Raw genomic sequence first — 19743 nt, 5'->3', positions numbered from 1 at the left:
TGTGTGTGTGCGTGTTGTACAGCTGTCAATTGATGCATAATAACAACTATTTCAGGTATGCAACTGCTAATTAACCTCCTTATAATGACGGTGAGAATGCAGCAATGTTGAGCCTTTAAAGCTTGCAGTCCTTGTAAGTGTGCAATTGTGTGTGTGAAGCCTTGTTAGCACTGCTTCACAATGCATTACTTTGAATGAGCACATGATGATGGCGCTGGTGTGTGTGTGTGTGTGTGTGTGTGTGTGTGTGTGACATTTCCTTCTTCTTAGAAAATAGTAGCTTCTCTCAGACATCATGTTGTATGTTTATCTCCCAGCATATAACGCACGCAGGCGGCTTCAAGGAGTTTAGCTCATGGTTGGAATACGTACTGTCCGCCGGAGCAAAATACGTTTCTAATTGATTTTGTGCTCATGATCAGTGACTCATAGGTCAGGAGTTTTCACACACTGCGGTGTCAACGGCTCACCGAGAGCGGTGAAATCAAATCTCCGAGGCCGCCCTCCCACCGAGAGCTGTCTTCATGACGGAGGTCAGAGGAGAGCAGTAAGCCTCTTTGATAGTAACAAGAGATACGGAGATGGCAGCGTTGTACAGCAGGATCAGGATGTATGACGTACAACAAAGGCCCAGTGGTTGGGAATAAAAACCGGGACACTCCAGTTAGATGGGATACATCGGTCATTTCAAAAGACTGGGTCACGACCCACAGGAGGGTCTCATGAAGGGTGCTGTATACATTTGTCCCATCGTCTTTTATTCAAGGTTTATATCGGCAGGACACCTTCGAGTATTGTTCTTATTATTGTAGCCTATGCTTATGACATTGAAAGGCTAGCGTTCATTCTGTTTATTTTGCTGATGAGAGAGAAAAAACTAAAGCATGCAAAACTTGTCTATGTTTTCAATAAGAAGTGCATAAAAGTAGTTATTTAGTGTTTTAAAAGACTTTTCAAAAGGCTTGGTGGGAATTGGGTCGCGATGGTTTGTTATCTTTAAAAAAGTGGGTCCCTACGCTTCCAAATATATACATCATCTAGCAGGTACTGTATGATCAACCTTTTCTCCTGGAGCCCTCCTCTGATTGTCAGCGATAGTTTACTTGTTATTCTGGACATTAGAAAAAAGTTCGGAATCCCGCTGTTACAAATTATGAACAAATTCCTTGTCATTAGGCAAAAGAAGTGGCCACTGACTGCATGCATATAGTCTGTGTGCGTACTTGACGTATGCACTGATGCACAGGTTACACTTGTGTAATTGTTTGTGTGAGGCTGACCTTGGGGAAGCGCTCCTTGTAGACATGGTTCATCATCATTATTTCATTGTCATAGCAGGATGGAGAGCGCCCCGGACTGAAGAGAGACAAACACACAGAGCAGAAGAGTGATAAACAGCGCTGACGGAGAAAATCAGAGACGCATCTCTGTGTTTTTCACTTGAATGAAGGAATAATTCTCCGCTTCCCCCCCATGTCCATCCTGTCTGGACATTATGCTAATCCAGCGATCTGAAATTCAGCACACTCAGTTTCTTTAATGGATCTGGTGCACTCTGCATGGGGTACTGACATCAGACAGGCAAAAATATATCCACACTTTGCTCTACACAAAATAAACATGCGGCAGATACATTTTTAAAAAAGCCCTTAAAAACTCAAACAGCGCTGAATTCAAGTATATTGGGAGAAGATTTCTAGTGGAAAATGAATAGATATGAATAGTAATAATGAGGCATGTCAAGGTACACAAGGTCCTATCTTGTAAACTGAAGTCACAAGATAGGAGATTATCTAGGGCAGCGGCTGCTGAGGAGCTTAATATGAAAACTGAATACAGTAGTGACGTGTTGTATGCAGCGGGGGCATGTTGCATCCAGAGGGGAGGCTATAATAGGTGTGGTTGGAGGCAGCGTACGCCAGAGGCTTCACCTAATGGAGACACTGCTGCGCTCTGGAGAGGCTCAGAGATCTGGAGGGGGGACTGATACTGATCTAATAATAGTGGTGGAGGTATAGAAATAGATTAGGAGCAGAACGGACGTTCCCGTTCAAATCTACGTAGCAGGACGGTCATGGCGGCGGCCATTTTTATGTGCACGATTGCCATTGCGACTGTTGTAGCGTGCTAACTGCATTATAAACTAAAGAAACCGACTCACTGAAGGTTATTTTGCAGTAACGCCTTAATCGAGCAGTGCAGTAGTAGAGAGTCAGAGTAGATGAGTAAAAACTTATTTTAAAAGTTATTACTTCATCCACACACTCTTGTCGGAAAGCACATTGCTTTCGCCAGAAGAATGACAACTTTGTTTTACTCTTTTTGAGTAAAGAACGTAGCATTAAGCAAGCTAGCTAGCTAGCCAGCTGTCTGCTAGTTAGCTAGCTTGCTAATTCCGCAATGCGTTAATGCAACGCAGATAATACTTTACTCTACGTGAGTAGGGTCTGTTCATTATTGGTTTTGGTCTTTTCATGGGATTTGTTGGCAAATATATGAAATATCATTAGACTTGTTCTTCAATAACTAGTTAACATTGGCTCCATATTGATCTATTCCAACATAAAAATGCAGCTTACGCATAAATTATATATTTCAATATAGTATAATATATACGTTGGATACTTCAAGTACATCTTGCTACTTGCGTATATTTTACACATCCTACTAGTGAATTCTGCAGTACTCTTACTTGTAGTATTTTATAGTGTGGCACTTAGTAAAAAGATCTAAATACTTCTTCTACTGTTTGCTAATATATAATAATAAACCGCACAGAGCTGGAAGATGAGAAATCAGAAGAATGTAGGATGCACATTGCCTCATTTAGACAAATATCGTCTTCAATGAAATAAAGAGCATTAAATGGCAGCTGCAGAAAATTAAGCATCCAACAGCACTGACAAACACATAATAGAGCATACACAATAACAAGTGAATTATACAAGAAAAAGGCCTTTGCTCTAAATAAATAATTGAGAGGCCTCTGCATCCCCTTCGTGGCAGATTAAAGTTGTTCCTGCACAGTAATTTTCCCATTCATAATATTAGAGGCAAGCCTAATGTCCTTTCATGTAAGCTTGACATGATGAATTTTGATTGCCCTTGTTTATTTTCTCCTCACCAAACAATCTCCACAAATCAACTGCTTCTGAAAAAAAAAGGCTTTGGACAATGTTGGCACCACCTTCTGTAGTCAGAAAAAAAAACTATTAAACAATGAATCGTGAATGTTTTGCATCTGGAAACCAATGCTACAGCATTATGTTTTTGTTGAGTCAGCAACTCGGAGCTACTAGAAGAAACCTGCATCTTAGTGGATCCATCTCAGGGAGGAATTGCACGTGGAAAAGTTGGCTGGATGCCAAGTTGCTCCCATATATTCGCTCGACCTGTCTTTTGCCCATGATACGCCGTGCTCTCTCTCACCTGAGGCTTCGAGAGCGAGGGCGGACGTGCGGTGAGCGTCGGCCCCCGTCGTCGTCCGTGATGCTCTCGGTGCTGCCAAAGTGCTTGGACAGGAAGTGCAGCTCGTCCATGGTCGGCTGGAAGGGCAGCTGGTGGAGACGCTCCTGGGATGAGCTGGATGACTGGAGAGAGGCGTGGAAAGGAGACATGTTAAACTGTGCCCCGCTCTTTGTTACATCTCTTTGAAAAGCTTCAACATAAATAGTTTATAAGTAAGACGTCCGGTGATGGAGGGGAGGACAACAACAATACCAAATGGCAAGAGCACCTTAATCGATGGTGTGACAATAAGAGAAGAGAAGAAGAAAAATAAGAAGGAGAAGAAGAAAGCACAAGGTGTACTATGAGTGGGTGGAATGGGCTGAAACTATGAAGCGACTGACTTAAAAGAACAAGGAAGAAAAAGAGAGAGAGAGAGGTGGAGAAGAAAGAAAAATATCCAGAAGGAGTTTGTGTAGGAGGGAAAAACAGAATGATGTGGACTAAACACCAGAGCAAAAAGAGTGCAGCGAATGAAGGAGTCACTCTCCACCTAAAAGTTGACTGCAATCTCGGGGGGGGGGGGGGGGGGGGGGGGGGGAGGGATAAACGGCTTTAAACAAAACATTGGATCAATGGGAGGCTTAATGAACACGTCTCCCAATGGGACACCATGGTTGGATTTGGCCGCACAACGATTTCTGCAGTAAAAATCCATTAGAGGCTCCATTCAGGTCTCAGCCACTTGCAAGCTGCAGAAAAGCATGTTATGAATGCAGTCCGGTCAATCAATTAATAATCCATTAAGAAGCTCCCTAGAGACACACAGGGAAAGGGGACTGAGGTAAATGCCACTGGATGTGAGGGTTTTTCATAGATTTAAAAAAAAAAACTTTCAAAAAAATGTCTCACATCCGTCTCGCTGCTTCGTGCAGTCACATGGTGCATGTCCATTTGCTTAGTTGCGACCAGTTGTGTCTTAGTCACTCTGACTGAAGACGTGTGGAGAGATGCGTGGCAAGTATGAGAGGAAATAGGAATGGAGGAAATGTGCTTTAGAGAGTCATCATCATCATCATCATCATCATCATCATCATCATCATCATCATCATCGTCATCATAAGTTTGTGTTCGGATGACGGTAGCTGGTCAGCTGGTCAGTATGTGGGTGTTTCTTTTTGTAAACAGACCCCTTTCTACAGCAGCAACCAGTTTTTTTTTCTATAAAGCTAATTTAATCATTCTTTGCATCTGCATTTTGGTGTGTAAATCTCATTATTATTTAATAATAAAGGTTGTGAGGAGAGTGTCTGTTCATTTAATTAATTAGTTTAAATGTTTTGGCCCGAAATGTTTTTTGGCAAAGTGGAAATGAAACAACCGAAATAAACTGTATACACATCAAAATATAGCTTATTCACGGCACACAGGGATTTTCAGCGTCACATATTCACTTTAATAAAACGATTGACTGACTTTAACGAGATGCTGGATTGAGATCAACAAAATAAAAACTTGATATGATATGTTGCGTTTTCCCTGGTGTAAAGCTGTGGCGTCACGGGGAAGCAGTGTCAAAGCAGCCTAATCAGCTGCAGAGTTCATCACCTCGCAGATATCCATCAAAAGGGAAATTAGAACCGTGATGTGCGTGATATTCGACTGTTTCCTTCCCCCGTCAGCTTTTCATTCTCCGTGCTTCCTCCACCTTCTCTCCGTGCGTTACCTCCGCTTTCCTGCATAAATTTGCTTCTTATCTACATCTACATTTAAGACACACGCACACCCACACACACACACATCTCCTCCTTTCATCTGATGTGTTCAGTATGCAAGGGTCCTGCTGTAACTAATCAAGCGAGTAATGGCCCGTGTAAGAAGTAGCAGAGTGCTGAAACCTGACGGGAAGAGGGGGATGAGGAGCGACGGAGGCGGAGCGGTGCACGGGGAAACTGAGAAAACCATCTTCCAACTCATCGACCGGTAACAAGAGATCAATGAGTCACCTACAGTGTGCTGTGCGTCTCTCTATATGCGCCGCTGTGAAGGAGGTGCATTGGGAGGAAGTCAGTCCGAGGAAGCCTTGGCGTCCGCAGATGGCACGGGAGTGTACATGGGGTTGGATTATGAGTCAACACCTCGTCTCCACCTGAGCGTCTTACACATTAAGGTCCATTTCTCATATGGACTATTTAGCAAATGGGCCTTGGCAGTGCTCATTTCTCTGAGTGAGTCTCTTAAGCTTCACAAAAGGAAACATTGTTTTTTTGTCCTGCTGTTTGCTTCAAAACACGTTTCACTTCCACCTACATCCATCTCCGGTGCTCGGGGGAAGTAAGGGAGGGAGAAATAGTTACTGGAACAGGCAAGAAATTGGCTACATTTCATTTCCATTATCCCTGCTCCACTTCTTCTTCTTTTTTTTCCCAGAGAGGCCAATACCTAAATCAGGTCGATCATATCTTAGCAACTGATGCGCTATTTTTAGTTTGGGTTCACATATGAAGCATGTTCTTCAGCGATAAAATGCTTTGAAATAATCGGCTGAGACTCACAGCGGTGAGTACAAAGAGAAGGAAAACATGGGGGGCGTGTGTGTGTGTGTGTGTGTTTCTGTGGCATTTAGCTGAAAGTGTGGCGTGTCTCAAAGCGGAGCGAGACCAAATTGGAACATGTTACTTTTTTAGAACATGAATTTACAAGCAGAATTTCACGCGCGCTGATATAATGCGATATATATGCAAATAAATTATTTGAGAGATTTACATATTCATGGAGAGGATACAATAACCTGAGTCATCAATTCAGCAATAGAAGAAAATAACTTCACGTACTTTTTGGGCTGTTGATTTCATGACTACGCAGCAAAATTATCAAGAGAAAAAAAGGAAGATCCCACACTTTATTTTGTCCTGTTCTCTCTGGAAAAAAGTGGAGATGAAAGAACGTACAGTGTTTGATCTGCATGAGCTTTCTTTTGTTCTGCTGTGGCGAGGGGGAACATGAAGGAATCTCTCTGTGAAACCAGCGAAACCTGAGGCCTCACAGTTTACTTCAGGGCACTTTATATCGGACTGCTACAGTCTTTGACATAAAGGTGTTAACTAGAACCATACAATATAATAATATTTATTCATAGGACAACCCTTTTTTAGTTCCTGGTAGAATACATTATAAAAGAGGGTTCTTACCAAGAACCCAACATAAAGGTTACACCCAGAGCACTCTAATAGAAGTTCTACAGAGACCCTTCTATGAGGTAATTGTTCTCCCCAGAAACCTCTCTGGAGGCTCTATCCAGAACCTTTCCACCTTCTAAGGGTGCAATCAAGAACCCACCTATGGGGTTCCACCAATAACCCTTTTGAATTCCAAGAGTTTAACCTAGAACCCACCCAGGGGATTCTGCCAAGAACCCTTTATATTCCAAGGGTTTCACCTAGAACCCAACCAGGGGATTATACCTAGAACCCTTTAACCTAGAACCTCAAAAGGCCGGGGCTGATGTGGTGCAGCAACCCACATTAACAGTTTAGTTGTTTTAGTTTTTTGAGGGGGTTCTCTTTTAACAGCCATGCTTTCAACAATCTTTGAAGAACACCTTCTTCCACACAAAGGGTTCTCAATGGAACCTGTATTCCTACAAAGAACCCTTAAAAGACCCTTTCTTCGAAAAAGGGTTCTTCAGAAGCAACCCTCCATGAAGAAACCGTTTGGAACGCTCATTTCTAAGCGTGTCCACTCTGGTGTCCTCTGGTGTTTGATAGCCACAAGTTTAGTGTTACAAGGACACACTTAGTCAGCTCCATTCTTCATTTGAGAAAGCATAAGGTGCAGTGTCTGCTGCGGTGATAATGCACACCAGATGAAGGACAGGCTGCTGCTGCCACGTCGGTGGTATCGTGATGCTTGTGACCTCCCAAAGAGAGAACTTAAAGAAAACACATACACTAGCAGGCTCTTAAAAGTCAGTGTCTCAAGGTTGAAGGATCAGTGTCTCGCTCAAGGACACTTGACACGACTCAAGCCACCGACCTCGCGATAAACGGCCAACCTGCTCTGATGATGATTACTGTCTTTTGTCCTTAAGAAGACAACATGTGCCAAAATGCGGATCAATAGATGGAACATGAAATTATTGTGTGGCTTTCTCCATCCTCTCAAGCTTACCGTTGAACTGGGTGTATTGGTGCCATATCCTGAGGAAGGCAGAGAAGCCAAGGACCATCTACGACCATCAGCCCTGAAGGAAAAAAACATATAAAAGCCTGAAAAGGGATCAACTCCAATATCGGTTTCTATTTTAGTCCCTCCAAACAACACAGTTCTACTGAAGCAATCCCACCACCTTCACTTCATTTTTATCCAATTACACTTTTGTTCCCTTTTATTCCTCTTTCCCCTCCGGCCTCCTCCAGCCACGTCTGACACTTCCTATGAGTGAGTGATGAGGGACACACATTTGGACAAAATTCTGGCACCTCGCCTCATTCATCTGGGTCTGCTGTCAGGTCTCTGTCGCACGGACAATTGTGTGGGTGTGTTCCCTGAAGAGTTCTTTTCTGTGTGTGCGTGAGAGTAAAAATAATCCTCTATACCAATTTCACTCGGCTGCTCTTGTAGCGGTGCATGTGTGACTTATTGTGTGAATAAAGGATGGATGCCAACCTGCGAGAGGAGGCGAAGGAAAAGTGGGCGGGTCCGCTTGGTGAGAAGTTGCGCGGGCTGTCCAACGGACTGCTTCCTGTTGAAATACATATGGATGGAGCGGAGCAGAAAACATACAGTGTGGGTTATTGGGGAGGATAACAAAACCAAAAGTCATTTCATCAAGAATACCTGGGGTGGGCCCTCCAATTTCATTGTCATTGAGACACTTAAAGCGTCCACTCCCAAGTACAGTCTGTGATCCAAAATGAAATGACTCTTTTGATAAAGTAGACAATAAGCTACTCTTTTTTTACTCTTACCTGTAGTGCTATTTATCATTCTAGATGGCTTTGGTGTGAGTTACCCAGTGTTTGAGATGTATGCCTTCTCTCCAATAGGGACTATATGGCACCCGGCTTGTGGTGCTTGTCGTCGCCACGTTGGGAGCCGACTGGAGGCAACCTTTAAGGCCCTCCAGCGTGTCGGGGAAGGGGGGGGGGGGGGACCACTGTCCTAGTGGTTTAAATTCTCACCTTGATGTAGTGATGTCACAATGTACTGACACAACCTGGGGTAGACTTCTACATCACTGCAGCAAGGTGAGTTTGACCCAAAAATAACAACATTTGATTATAGTTTAAACCTGCTTAGATTTCATGTCACATGACACCCAAAAGCTGATCTATTTATGGTCGCAAGAATGCCCCGACTTCTTCCATCCTGAGTTATTTCTGAAACTCAAAAATCTCCAAAATCCTGCAATAGAAAGTGCAAAAATGTATCACAGGATGCAGCTCAGTCCCTAGAAAATGAGGCACAGTTGAACTGCTGCAAATGCTCCTTTTCAAGTCTGCTTTCTATACAACTTGCATGCATCTCCATTCACTCTTAAGTCAATAAATATCTTATTACAAACAAACTGGAAATAATGGAACAAATATACTGTATCATGTCTGCAGCGTTTACACACTGACCTATGTGTCCAGGCAGTGGAGAGTGCGGCCGAGGCAAGGTGGGCGACGTGCTGGTCAGGATGAGGCTTTTCCTGTTACTGGTTCTGCAACTGGAACACAAACGAGAACAAAGAGCACGTCAATACTTGTCTTCTTACACACACACACACACACACACACACACAAAAGCACTGAGGTGTATTACATTAAAGAAACTAAAGGAAAAACCTAAGTGACCCCCAAGTTAATGAAGAGATTGCGACTGTTTGGCTTTGAGTCTGTTTGCTTACTTGTCTCCTTGAGTAAACGTATAGCTACAGTAGAGTATGTGTGCATGCTTTTATATGTTGAGTGCAGTGAGTGAGTGAGTGAGTGTGTGTGTGTGTGTGTGTGTGTGCATGTGGCAGGCCATAATATAGGACTTTATTGATGTCTGCCCACCCACAGGGGAGAGCAACAAAGCAACAAAGATTTTTTTTTTTTGTAATTTCCTCTCGGTCCAGCCGGAATGACGGCAGCTGCCATGAAATGTAATGGCAGGAGTGATCAGGCAGCGGAGGGATGGAGAGACAGCCAGAGAGGAAGAAAAGCACCGGGGAGGGCACACACAGACCACATTGAAGGCCTGAAATCATTGAACCATAAAAAGGCTTCGCTCCTGCTGGCACAGCTGAATGTGTCACGGGTCGTTTACTGTCTTACACACCAGCTCGTATGTTTTCTGGTCTTACGTTTTTTTCTCCGTGTGCGGACGCTGTTTTTTTGCTCACATGCCGTTTCCTGCTCAGCCTGGTGGAACAGCCTGTCAGAGCCGCACCACAACTGACGAGCAACGCTGGTTTGCTCCGCGTTGCATCAGCCAGCAACGCTGCTGTCTGTCTGTGTAGGAAGTGCAGTCGATCACAGACGCACAGCATTGGTTATTGGATGTATTGTCCACTGATCAATAATCTATATCCTCCCACGTCCTCCCCTCACCTCTCGGTGACGCACTTATCCGTGGCAGTGTGTCTCTGCGGGCGCCAGCTCAGGGAGTGCTTGTACTCAACCTCGCAGAACAGAGGGGGAGCATATTGAAATATTTAAGGGAAATGCATTAGCTTTTGGATGGAGGGCTGGAAGTGGCTTAACACCATCCTGCAGCTCTCGGGAAGAGGAAGGGGGGAGGGGGGGGGGGGGTAAAACGACAGTCCTAAGATTTCCTTTCTGTGTCACACATTTCTCTTTCTTCGTGCCCGCAATTGTCCCTCGCCTCCCTCGCTCCTTGACCTGCAGCCACGTTCTCATCGCCGCGCGTCCTCAATGGAAAGCAGAATCATTTGTAGCATGTAGTCGAGCTTCACTCCAGCCACATGTTCTCAGCTTTTGATTCATCACATCTACAGCAGCTCGACTCCAACGGTTATTCGCTTTGAGGTGTCTAATGCTCCAAAACCGCACATTTAATACCTGCCTGCCGAGCTTCTGTGACTTTTTCCTGCGTATTATGTTCACGTCTTTTAATTTCTTAACGCTTTGTTCCCTTTCTGCTTCATCCTTCCTCGAAATGAACTCTCCGAGTAATGAATAATTGAAAAGTGTGAAGTCCAGAGAATTCGTTCTTCCGCTCTAACTCCCATTTTCAGGGTAATAGAGTCGATTAAAATATTAAAAGACAGTAACAGAATGAAAACCCACTAGGGCAAAGCAATCTAATCTTCCCACAAAGCCAGAAGTCTCTTGCAGCCACTGTGTTTTATAACATTGTTATCTTAAACGAATGCTGTAAAAGGGCATCTTGCCCAAAGCATTTTGTACTGTAAAAAAAAGAAAAAGAAAAAAGAAAAGCTTAAATAGGAGTGCTGCTCTTTACGCTCTACTCTAGCAGACAGACACACACTCACGACCAGCAAAGGTCACGTTAGAGTTCTGATACTTGTATCCCTGCGACAGAGAGGAGGACATCCACCTGTTCATTGGTTGTATTCAAGTGTGTGCTGTTATTTTGGGATGATGTGATTATTATAACCTGCTTCTTTGTTTTGGGTCATTTACAAAAGTTAAATGAGTGATTATTAAATAGTGAAATGTATGTGTGTGTGTGTATATATATATATATATACATACACATACATACATAATATATATATATATGCAGCTATGTTACAATATGAAAACGTAATACATATAACGACTATTATCTTAGTAACTGGCAATACTTTTTAAAATAATGTGTCCATATAACTCTTCGAGAATGAAGAGTAACATCCTCAGAAAGGCAGGGCAACATTTTAAGGAGGCGTTGCCATTAATCCTTGTCCTGAAATCCCGTGCCACATAATTAGCCGTCACAGCGCTGGCAGTGAGTGAAGGTTACAGGACGGGAGCTATATAGGTGGCTCTAAGGAATTATGACTAACATGCTGCAGATTCACTGGACTGGAAAAGCAAAGAAGATAAGGGAGTTGGAAATGTGTGTGTGTGTGTGTGTGTGTGTTAATGTGACTTTAAATCGCTCTGTCACAGTAATGGTCATGCAGCCTGGGCTCATCCTGCCTCAATCTGGTTAAGAAGGTGTGCGTGTGTGTGTGTGTGTGTGTGTGTGTGTGTGTGTGTGTGTGTGCGTGTGTGTGTGTGTGGAAGAGAGCGATAGAGACAGTTAGTATGCTGCACATCGCCGTCTTTGAATCATAAATCGGAAGCTGTCTCCAGTTTTCGCGGTCAAACACAAACACCTTGTCGGTTTACAGCCAAACAAGCCTGCACTACATCATGCACCCGCCCTCCTCTGCTGTCAGCCAGCTGGGGATGTTTGGATTCATTCGGTCACCCACTTGCGCATAAATGAATTTTGAACAGTAAAGCCGAAGCTTTGCTGAAAACGGGACGCTTTCCTTTAAAATATTCAAACCCATTCAGATCAAATTAGGTTCATCTAGACCAAATTATTGCCCATCCATAATGAATTGACCCAAAGAAGAAGGAGAAGACAGACGAAGAGGGAAGACGATGTGAGGGGGAATGTGCGTTGCCGTGGCAACACATCGAGAGTCACACTCAAAAGAAGCAAACAGTGACATCTCCAACTGTTCTTCTCCCTTCTTCTTCTTCTTCTTTTCTATTTACGCCAGAGCTCACAGTGAGACGCTGGTGTTAAACAAATGGCATCATGAAGGTGAGCATCAGACTGAATCCGCTCTGATCGGGGGACAGTGAAATAATCATCTCCCCCTGCAGTCAGCCACAACACCGTGAGTCAGTGTCTGTGGATGCGGCCGAGACATCGACTGTTTGCGCGTTTTGCGAGGGAATGCCAGTTTTATAATCCATCATAATCCATTGTGTAATCCATCATGCAGGCTCAATCTGTGAGTGTGACAGTGCAGCAGTGGCGAGGCGTGTGGCGCTGTCAGTCGGAGAGAGTGTGATTCATTGGGGTCAATGGTGCATGTTGCTATTGTGCGGGCGTCTGTTGACGGACACCAGAGCCGATGACAAAGTGAAACAAGTTTTAATATGTGAGAGAAACGAAGTGTGTTGGTGTCAGCCGTGTGTTGGAGTCTGTCAAAAGGTGCAAATGAAATCTTGTTGTTTTCCGTTTGTTTGTTTGTTTTTGTCTCAAGAAACCCCTCCATGACAAATCGGTGACAGGAGAGACAACGAGAGGTACAAGGACGGTGAGAAAGAAAGAAATTATTTTGGCTGAATTCTGTTCGTCAACATAATGAGAAATGCTAATGTCATATCCACAAACTGTTCACTGCCAACACAGTTGTCAAATGTTCGTAATGAATGCATTTCTAAAATGTTCCGTGTCAACGTTCCATCCTACAAAAACTGCTCCTGGCAACGACAGCATCATTATTTTTATGGTTTTGTTTTGGCAATTCAAAGAAAAGCTTGCAAACATAAACATTCAACAAGTCTCCGCTGACTTGACGCACAATCTAAGAAGGTTTGATTTTTTTAAAAACCACAGTCTTTAACTAACCTTACAGCTGTGTACGCATACTGTAATGCTTTACGCAGCGTTTTAGGTTCTTTCAGCTGATGTTTTTACTCAAAACCTCATCAACTCTGATAACCCAGCGTACACTACCAGCACCAAGCGGCATGCGGACACAGTTAGCGACCAGCTGGTGAGCCTTATATTTTGCTCAGGGGTTGGTGGAGACCAAAATCAGAACAAAAAGAGTGACAATATTGGACTTACATTCAACAGGTGACCGGAACCATGACTCTAAATGAATGCTAAAGTTGCGCTAAATCTGATGGATGTGTAAATAAGCAAATGTGTGTTCATGCATAAGCGATGACAATTAAACAAAAATAAAACAATTATAAAACCTTGTTATATAATATGTCAATGTTGAGTTTACAGTCTATTCATACTGCGTGTATTAAACTTAACAACACACGAGAACAAGGACGTGACCCCAAGTCTCCTCGCTATGATCCAGGCAGTAATTGCAGTTCAAATGCAAATGAGTGGTACATGAAAGGTATTTTGTAGCAGTGTTTAGAGCAGGGGTATTCAACTAAAATTCAGCGAGGTCCGGTTAGAGATGTCCTCATGCAAAGGTCCGCGACATCACAATAATGTCACATTTTCGCTTTTGTGATTTTGTGCCATATGTATTGAAGTAGCCAACAGTTGTATTAATGTCTGTATGTCGTAAACCAATGACTGTCAAATTAAATAAAGAAAGTTCAATTGAATAACATCGAAACAATATTTATTATTACAGATTTCCAATTGAACTGGATAAATTATAAATAATACGTACTCTAATAATAGTAAAATAAGTAAAAAAGTAAAATAAAGGCTTCATTTAAAACAGAATAGAATACATGTATTATAATTAGTTTTATTATTATTATTTTGTCAGCTCCTGTCTTCCTCTGTTGCTCTGCTTGCAGCCTGCAGCGCGGCTTCCAGTGCAGCTTGTTTAAAGGAGAGCTTTCATCCAATCAGATGTCACCTCTATGTCTGTATAAGAGAGGCCCGAGGCCCTCTAGGTAGCCTTGGCAGATTAAAGTACATGGGGACGTTATCGTTGATTGTCATAGTCTTCAACCAATCAGATCTTTAGTTTGACATGCTGGGCGTATTCATGATATCTCTGTCATTCGCCACTTTCAAAACCGCACTTAAAACCCATTAATTAAATCTGCATTTAGGCTGTGATACTAGTGAAAAAGTCATCTTTTTTTGTTTTGCTGTTGCTTCTATTGTTTGTCTTTACCATGTAAAGTGCCTTGAGTACCTTTTAAGGCGCTATACAAATAAAATGGATTATTATTATCATGATTATCCTCTTTGAAGAATGTCAACAGACTGTACGGCCCTTTATTTAATAAGTAATGCAATTGTATATTTTACTATTTGCTCTATACACAAGACTGGTGTAATAAAAAAATTTAATAATTCTCAATTATCTGTCGGTTTTCGGTCGAGGGTCCAGAGACAACGGCGTCTGGGTCCGGACCCGGATCGCGGTCCGCCTGTTAGTGACCACTGGTTTAGAGGACAACATAAAAAGACAATGTCAAAGGAAAACAACAGAGAAACTGAAAAACCACAAACACACAGATGTGACAGTGTGTGTCACCCTGCTCCAGATATTGAAACCCAGGGCTATCATTGGCTGCGACGCCGGTCACCCTGCTGTTGAGAGGAGAGGGGGGGGTCAAAGGTTAAATCTGTGGTAATGACTCGTGCAGAAGCTTTGACGAGCAATTATCTCCCCGCAGGCCGTCAGCTGGCACCAGGCCATTAGTCTCCCTCTCTCTCGCACACACACACTTATGGGAAAGAAAAGAAACTGTTGTCGGCCCCCAAACGCCCCAAAACTGTCCCCGACAACATTCCAGCCGTGTAACAGAACCAACAAACACTAGGACACAGGTCATTAAAGCTACACAATCCACGCTTGCCTGGCTCTGTTGCACACTCTTAGTTTCTAAGTTAGGACTTAGGAGGGAACAAGTGCCTGTAATCAGTTCAGGTCTTTGGTCACAAGAGCGTTGTCAGGCAAACACGTTTTTTCCTGCTATAAAGTTGGTGATTTTAATATGGGGATAGACTCACTTTTGGAGCCAGCCTCAAGTGGCCATTTGAGGAACTGCAGTCTTGGCATTCTTTTCAGCACGGCGGTCTCCACTTGGGCTCCACGTCAATATGCTGCTGTTTAGCCGGTATAATGTTTACACTGTTCGGCATTTTACATTCTTGTACACAATAACTTGATAGGTAATTGTTTATAAAAGCACTGAATAAGAAGTAAATAAAAAGAAAATTCATTAAAAAAAAAAGTATCACAGTGGGGAATTAGCTGATTGATGTTTTTACAATGCCATCCTTACTCATGATCGTCTTTTAATTGAAAACCTCTATCACAAACTCCCAATCTCTACGTATCTGTGTTCTCATTTATGAGTAGCAGTATCTCATTTTATTACGCTTCTTTGGCTCTTTGGTAATTACTTCCTAAATTACTGATCACTGTCCTCTCTGCTCTCCTCTCATCTCCTCCTGTGAAGCTCTGTCCACAAACAAAAAGGCCTCTGGCGGGTTTGTATTAAATCTTATCACATTCACTGTAACGGACGGCCACCGATAAGAACACGGCGGCCATTAGCCACAGAACGGCTCCATATCCATAAGAAATCAATTAAAGGAATGTGGCGATTCAGAATGAAGGACATCATGAGAGGACTTTTAACTGTCTGGTGTGGGACGTTATGGGCGCATGCGTGTTCCTCTTGTGTGTGTGTGTGTGTGTGTGTGTGTGTGTGCGTGCGTGTGTGTGTCAGTGTATGTGTGTTTGTGTGTATGGGTGTGTGGTGTGTGTGTGTGTGTGTGTGTTTTTTGTCTGTCAGTAAGTAGTGTCAACTTCTGCTCTATAAGTGCTGAATCACAGGGCACAGAGGACACCAGACGCTCCTGATGGTTACAGCATCGACCTGTCCAGACTCACTTCATGTCAGGTGACCTCTCTCTCTCTCTCTCTCTCTCGACCTCTTAAAGGTGAGTGCATGTTTACAACTGTGGGAAATGGGATGGAAATGGACGGGATAAAACGCTACCCCTTTAAAAAAATGTAATGTAATGTAAAAAGCTTTCTGGACCAACAGGCTGTTTCCATGTTAGTGCACCCGATTACACAACATCCACTGTCCTTACTGCCAGAGTTTGACACGTCCACCAGGATGTAGATGGATCCCAAACTCGGGCGGGCGGCCAAATCAAGCCACGTGAGCAGATGGATCAAACATGAGGCTTTTAGATGATTGAGTGACGCTGTCACGCAGCTGGACAAAGCAAACAGGTTATGTGGAAAAAAAGATAGAAAAAAAGAGGCCGGGAGAGCAGAGAAACAACGAGAGGAAACTAGGAGGAGAACGTGCAACAGCACCGTGTTGGTGTTTGGGGTTGTTGCGGGGTTAGTCACATGGCTCTCTTGTTGCTATGCAATGTAGCACAAAGGGACATAAATAGAGGCTTTTAGCCATCCTCCCCCATGAAAGAGAGGCTAAGATAAGAGGGAGAAAAGACAACCAAAACAAAGCAACAACCATGGCCTCACAGTTGTGCAAAGCAGAAAGAAATGTAGTAAAAGAATGAAGTGGAAAAGAGACAGGCAGAGAATGGAGGTCACAGAGAAAACAAATATATTCACTAAGTCACCCAGTCACTTGAGCGTGTTAGAAAGATGCCGTAACTGCGGGGCAATTCTCCGTTTGCGATTGGATAAATACATTAAAAAAGGCAGTGTGCTTTGTTGTGACTCTTAAGCACAGTGACTGATTATGTAATGAGCGGATAAATGAGCTTGTTGTGTGACTGAATAAAAAGTTGGCTGGCAGACTAATTAGCTGACTGCCTAAATTACCGACCAATTGGGTGGATAATAAATGTTGGCCGAGGTTCAGACTGTATTCTGGCTGAGCTTGCGCTGATTTCAGAGTGGCTGACTGATAAATAACAAAGTTGTCACTGAAGTCTGCTGTCTGCTGTCTTTCCGACCTGCTTCTTGAGGAAATCACGCACGCTTGCCTTGACGCGCGTCCTCTTTGATTGGCCGCTATGAGGAACGTTGAGCTTTCCCTACGCTGTGACAACAGTGAGTGGACGAAGCATTCAATTGGACTCACATAGCGGCCGGCTAATCCGCTAGCTATCCTGCTAATTCCACCATGACGTCATGCTACACTGGTTACAGAAAATGAGCTAAAACGGTGGGCTAGTGGCAATTTATCTTTTATTTGCAAATAGAAGTTCTTTCTTGTGAGAATAAAAGTCTCAAATCAAGATCCAATCCAAACTTCTTTAACCACAATCAACAGACTTCATCAGCTAGAGGTACTGCCTTGGGTATCATGACAGCGTCCAAAGGTCTTCTTTAAAACAAGACGGCCGCTCTGATCTTCCCCCGTGTCAGCGGACTGACCCTTTACACTGACGACGACGATTCCATTTACCAATGAAGACCATGACAGGAAGTTGAAAGTTGGTATGATGCGCACAGCGGGACCACGGCGCAGACATGGAAGACAACCGGACACAATAAACATCCAGACGTCACATCACTCCTCTGCACACGGAGGCGTTGTCAGATGACCTCTAAAAGGTGTGAAAGCGGCAGGAACGTTGTGGCAGCACAAAGACCCATCCGGACCCTTCCGCATGTGTCGCCGCCACTTCCCCTGTTTCTTTCCCCCCGTTTCCTGTTTGTCTCTCTCTCTCTCTCTCCGCGGCTGTTGTAACGACCCCGGCCCGAGAAGTGCTCTGAATCACCACGGTCGTGACATTTCACTTTGTGACCTTTATACACAGCAAATGATCCGCAGCCATCACCTCATTCAGAATGAAACACTTCCATCGGCGAGTCACACTCATTTGCATGAGTGGGGGAGTCTCGCAGCATGTCTAATAGATATTAAAAATGATTTAATCTGATAATGGATAAGGCATATGGATTCACAACCAAGCAAGGCCGCTTCTGTCGCTTAGAGGGAAGTAAGGATGGAGATGGCGGGAGGATGCTTAACTCAATATAATGTCTGGCGTAATACTACTAGACTTTAAACTATGACACTAATGGTTTTAAACAAGGGCAGCTCAATAACTCAACCGTACACGAACAGCTTTGACATTTTGTGATCGGATGATTATTAACCGGGTGGTTTGCGTGCAGTGAATGTTTTGATTTAGAGCTTTTTGATGACACAACGGTGACATCATGGATTGAAGGTCAGAACTTGTGTTTCACATCGAATAGAAACCTATTTTACCCGCAGACTGGCAACAACAATGTCTACGTCCTTTCTGCAATTTCACCTCGGCTGCCACAACATTTTGTTTTCGTTATTGATAAATCTTCAGATTACTTTTTTGATTCATTGTTTGGTATAAGGACTTATTCAGAGAGCTTGTTTTGTCCGTCCGCTAGTCCAAAGATATTCAGTCTGTCGTCACGGAGAGAACTAGCGACACATCCTCCGGTTGTCAATTACAAAGGGTAAGCGGTCTGGTTCTTGTACAGCGCGTTTCCCTTCTTCCGACCACTTCACACTGATGGCAGGGGCTGCCAAGCGAGGTGCACCTGCCCATCGGGACTAACTAACACATACACCAAAGGCACAGTATTTGAGGTTAAGTGTCGACATGCACTGGAGTAGCCGGGGATCGAACTGCCGATCTTCTCATGAGGATTAAAAGATGGGTTTTAATCCAGATTTGTATCCCATAGAAAATGAAGATGTTTAGCATTAAAAGCCGCACCAATGCATACTCAATGCAAGAACAATAGAGGGACAACGTGTTTTTGGAGGTCAACCCCAGACGTATGTGTCACACTGGTTCCCTTAATAGAAAATCCAATGGGATTTTTCCATTGGATTTTAAATAATTGCAGAAACACACATTTAGGATTCTACCACGTTTTGTTCAGCAACATAATCTTGGTGATAGTCAAATCAACATCACAAGTAAGAATCTAAATTAGTTTAAAGCATCTTCAGCTTGTGTTAACCACAGACCTAATTTTAGGCTTCAAACCAAAATCCCATTAAACATTGACGGAACCGGAAGAGCAAAATGCTGACTCATTTACAGGTTTTAGGACTCATTCCTGCAGAACTCGATACAATGATTTATGCAACAACTAAGGTATGTCTGTCATAAGTTCTGAGTTATCGGTTAATTTCTTCTTCAAAGGTGCAGCCCGAGACACAGTCAGTCAGTCAGTCAGTCAGTCAGTCAGTCAGTCAGTCAGTCAGTCAGTCAGTCAGTCAGTCAGTCAGTCAGTCAGTCACAGCAGTGCACACAAATATAATGGACTCCAATACAATGACCTTGTTTGGACGTTTTCTAAATTCATAATGTTAAAATAGACAGAAAAGCTGACTTTAAATGAGGGGTCACAATGATGATTGGTGCATTAGCAACAAATAGTTAAAACATTTCACAATTATGCACCCAATAATAATAATATGTTATTTATCGCTGTTAAAGACAGACCAGGTCCCCGAGTATGATTATAACACACACAACATGCATGCACACTACTGTGTTTCTTGTTGCATTAATTAATCCGGTCATGCATGAGATGGTAATTATTGTACATTATTGATAGATAATGAAGTGCTACATGACTGAATTCATGCTTTTCTCAAGTCATGATAACTTATGGGGACTGCCCTCACCATA

The 19743-nt window shown here is 43.2% G+C and overlaps 1 protein-coding gene across 1 annotated transcript in view; it reads right to left on the bottom strand.

Moving 5' to 3' along the window:
- Positions 1–19743, bottom strand: part of LOC117735217 (microtubule-associated serine/threonine-protein kinase 1-like) — a 55439-nt gene that overhangs the window by 20344 nt on the left and 15352 nt on the right. The window contains exons 3-7 of the mRNA XM_034539721.1: positions 9072–9160; positions 8116–8191; positions 7618–7690; positions 3430–3590; positions 1281–1356 (exon numbers count right to left, since the gene is read on the bottom strand). Of these exons, the coding sequence (XP_034395612.1) occupies positions 1281–1356; positions 3430–3590; positions 7618–7690; positions 8116–8191; positions 9072–9160 (475 nt within the window). The remainder of the gene's footprint in view (positions 1–1280; positions 1357–3429; positions 3591–7617; positions 7691–8115; positions 8192–9071; positions 9161–19743) is intronic.

Source organism: Cyclopterus lumpus, chromosome 1 (assembly GCF_009769545.1).
Source record: "Cyclopterus lumpus isolate fCycLum1 chromosome 1, fCycLum1.pri, whole genome shotgun sequence".
Classification (NCBI taxonomy): domain Eukaryota; kingdom Metazoa; phylum Chordata; class Actinopteri; order Perciformes; family Cyclopteridae; genus Cyclopterus; species Cyclopterus lumpus.
The sequence above is the reverse complement of the archived record's forward strand: the minus strand, read 5'-3'. Positions and strand labels throughout refer to the sequence as shown.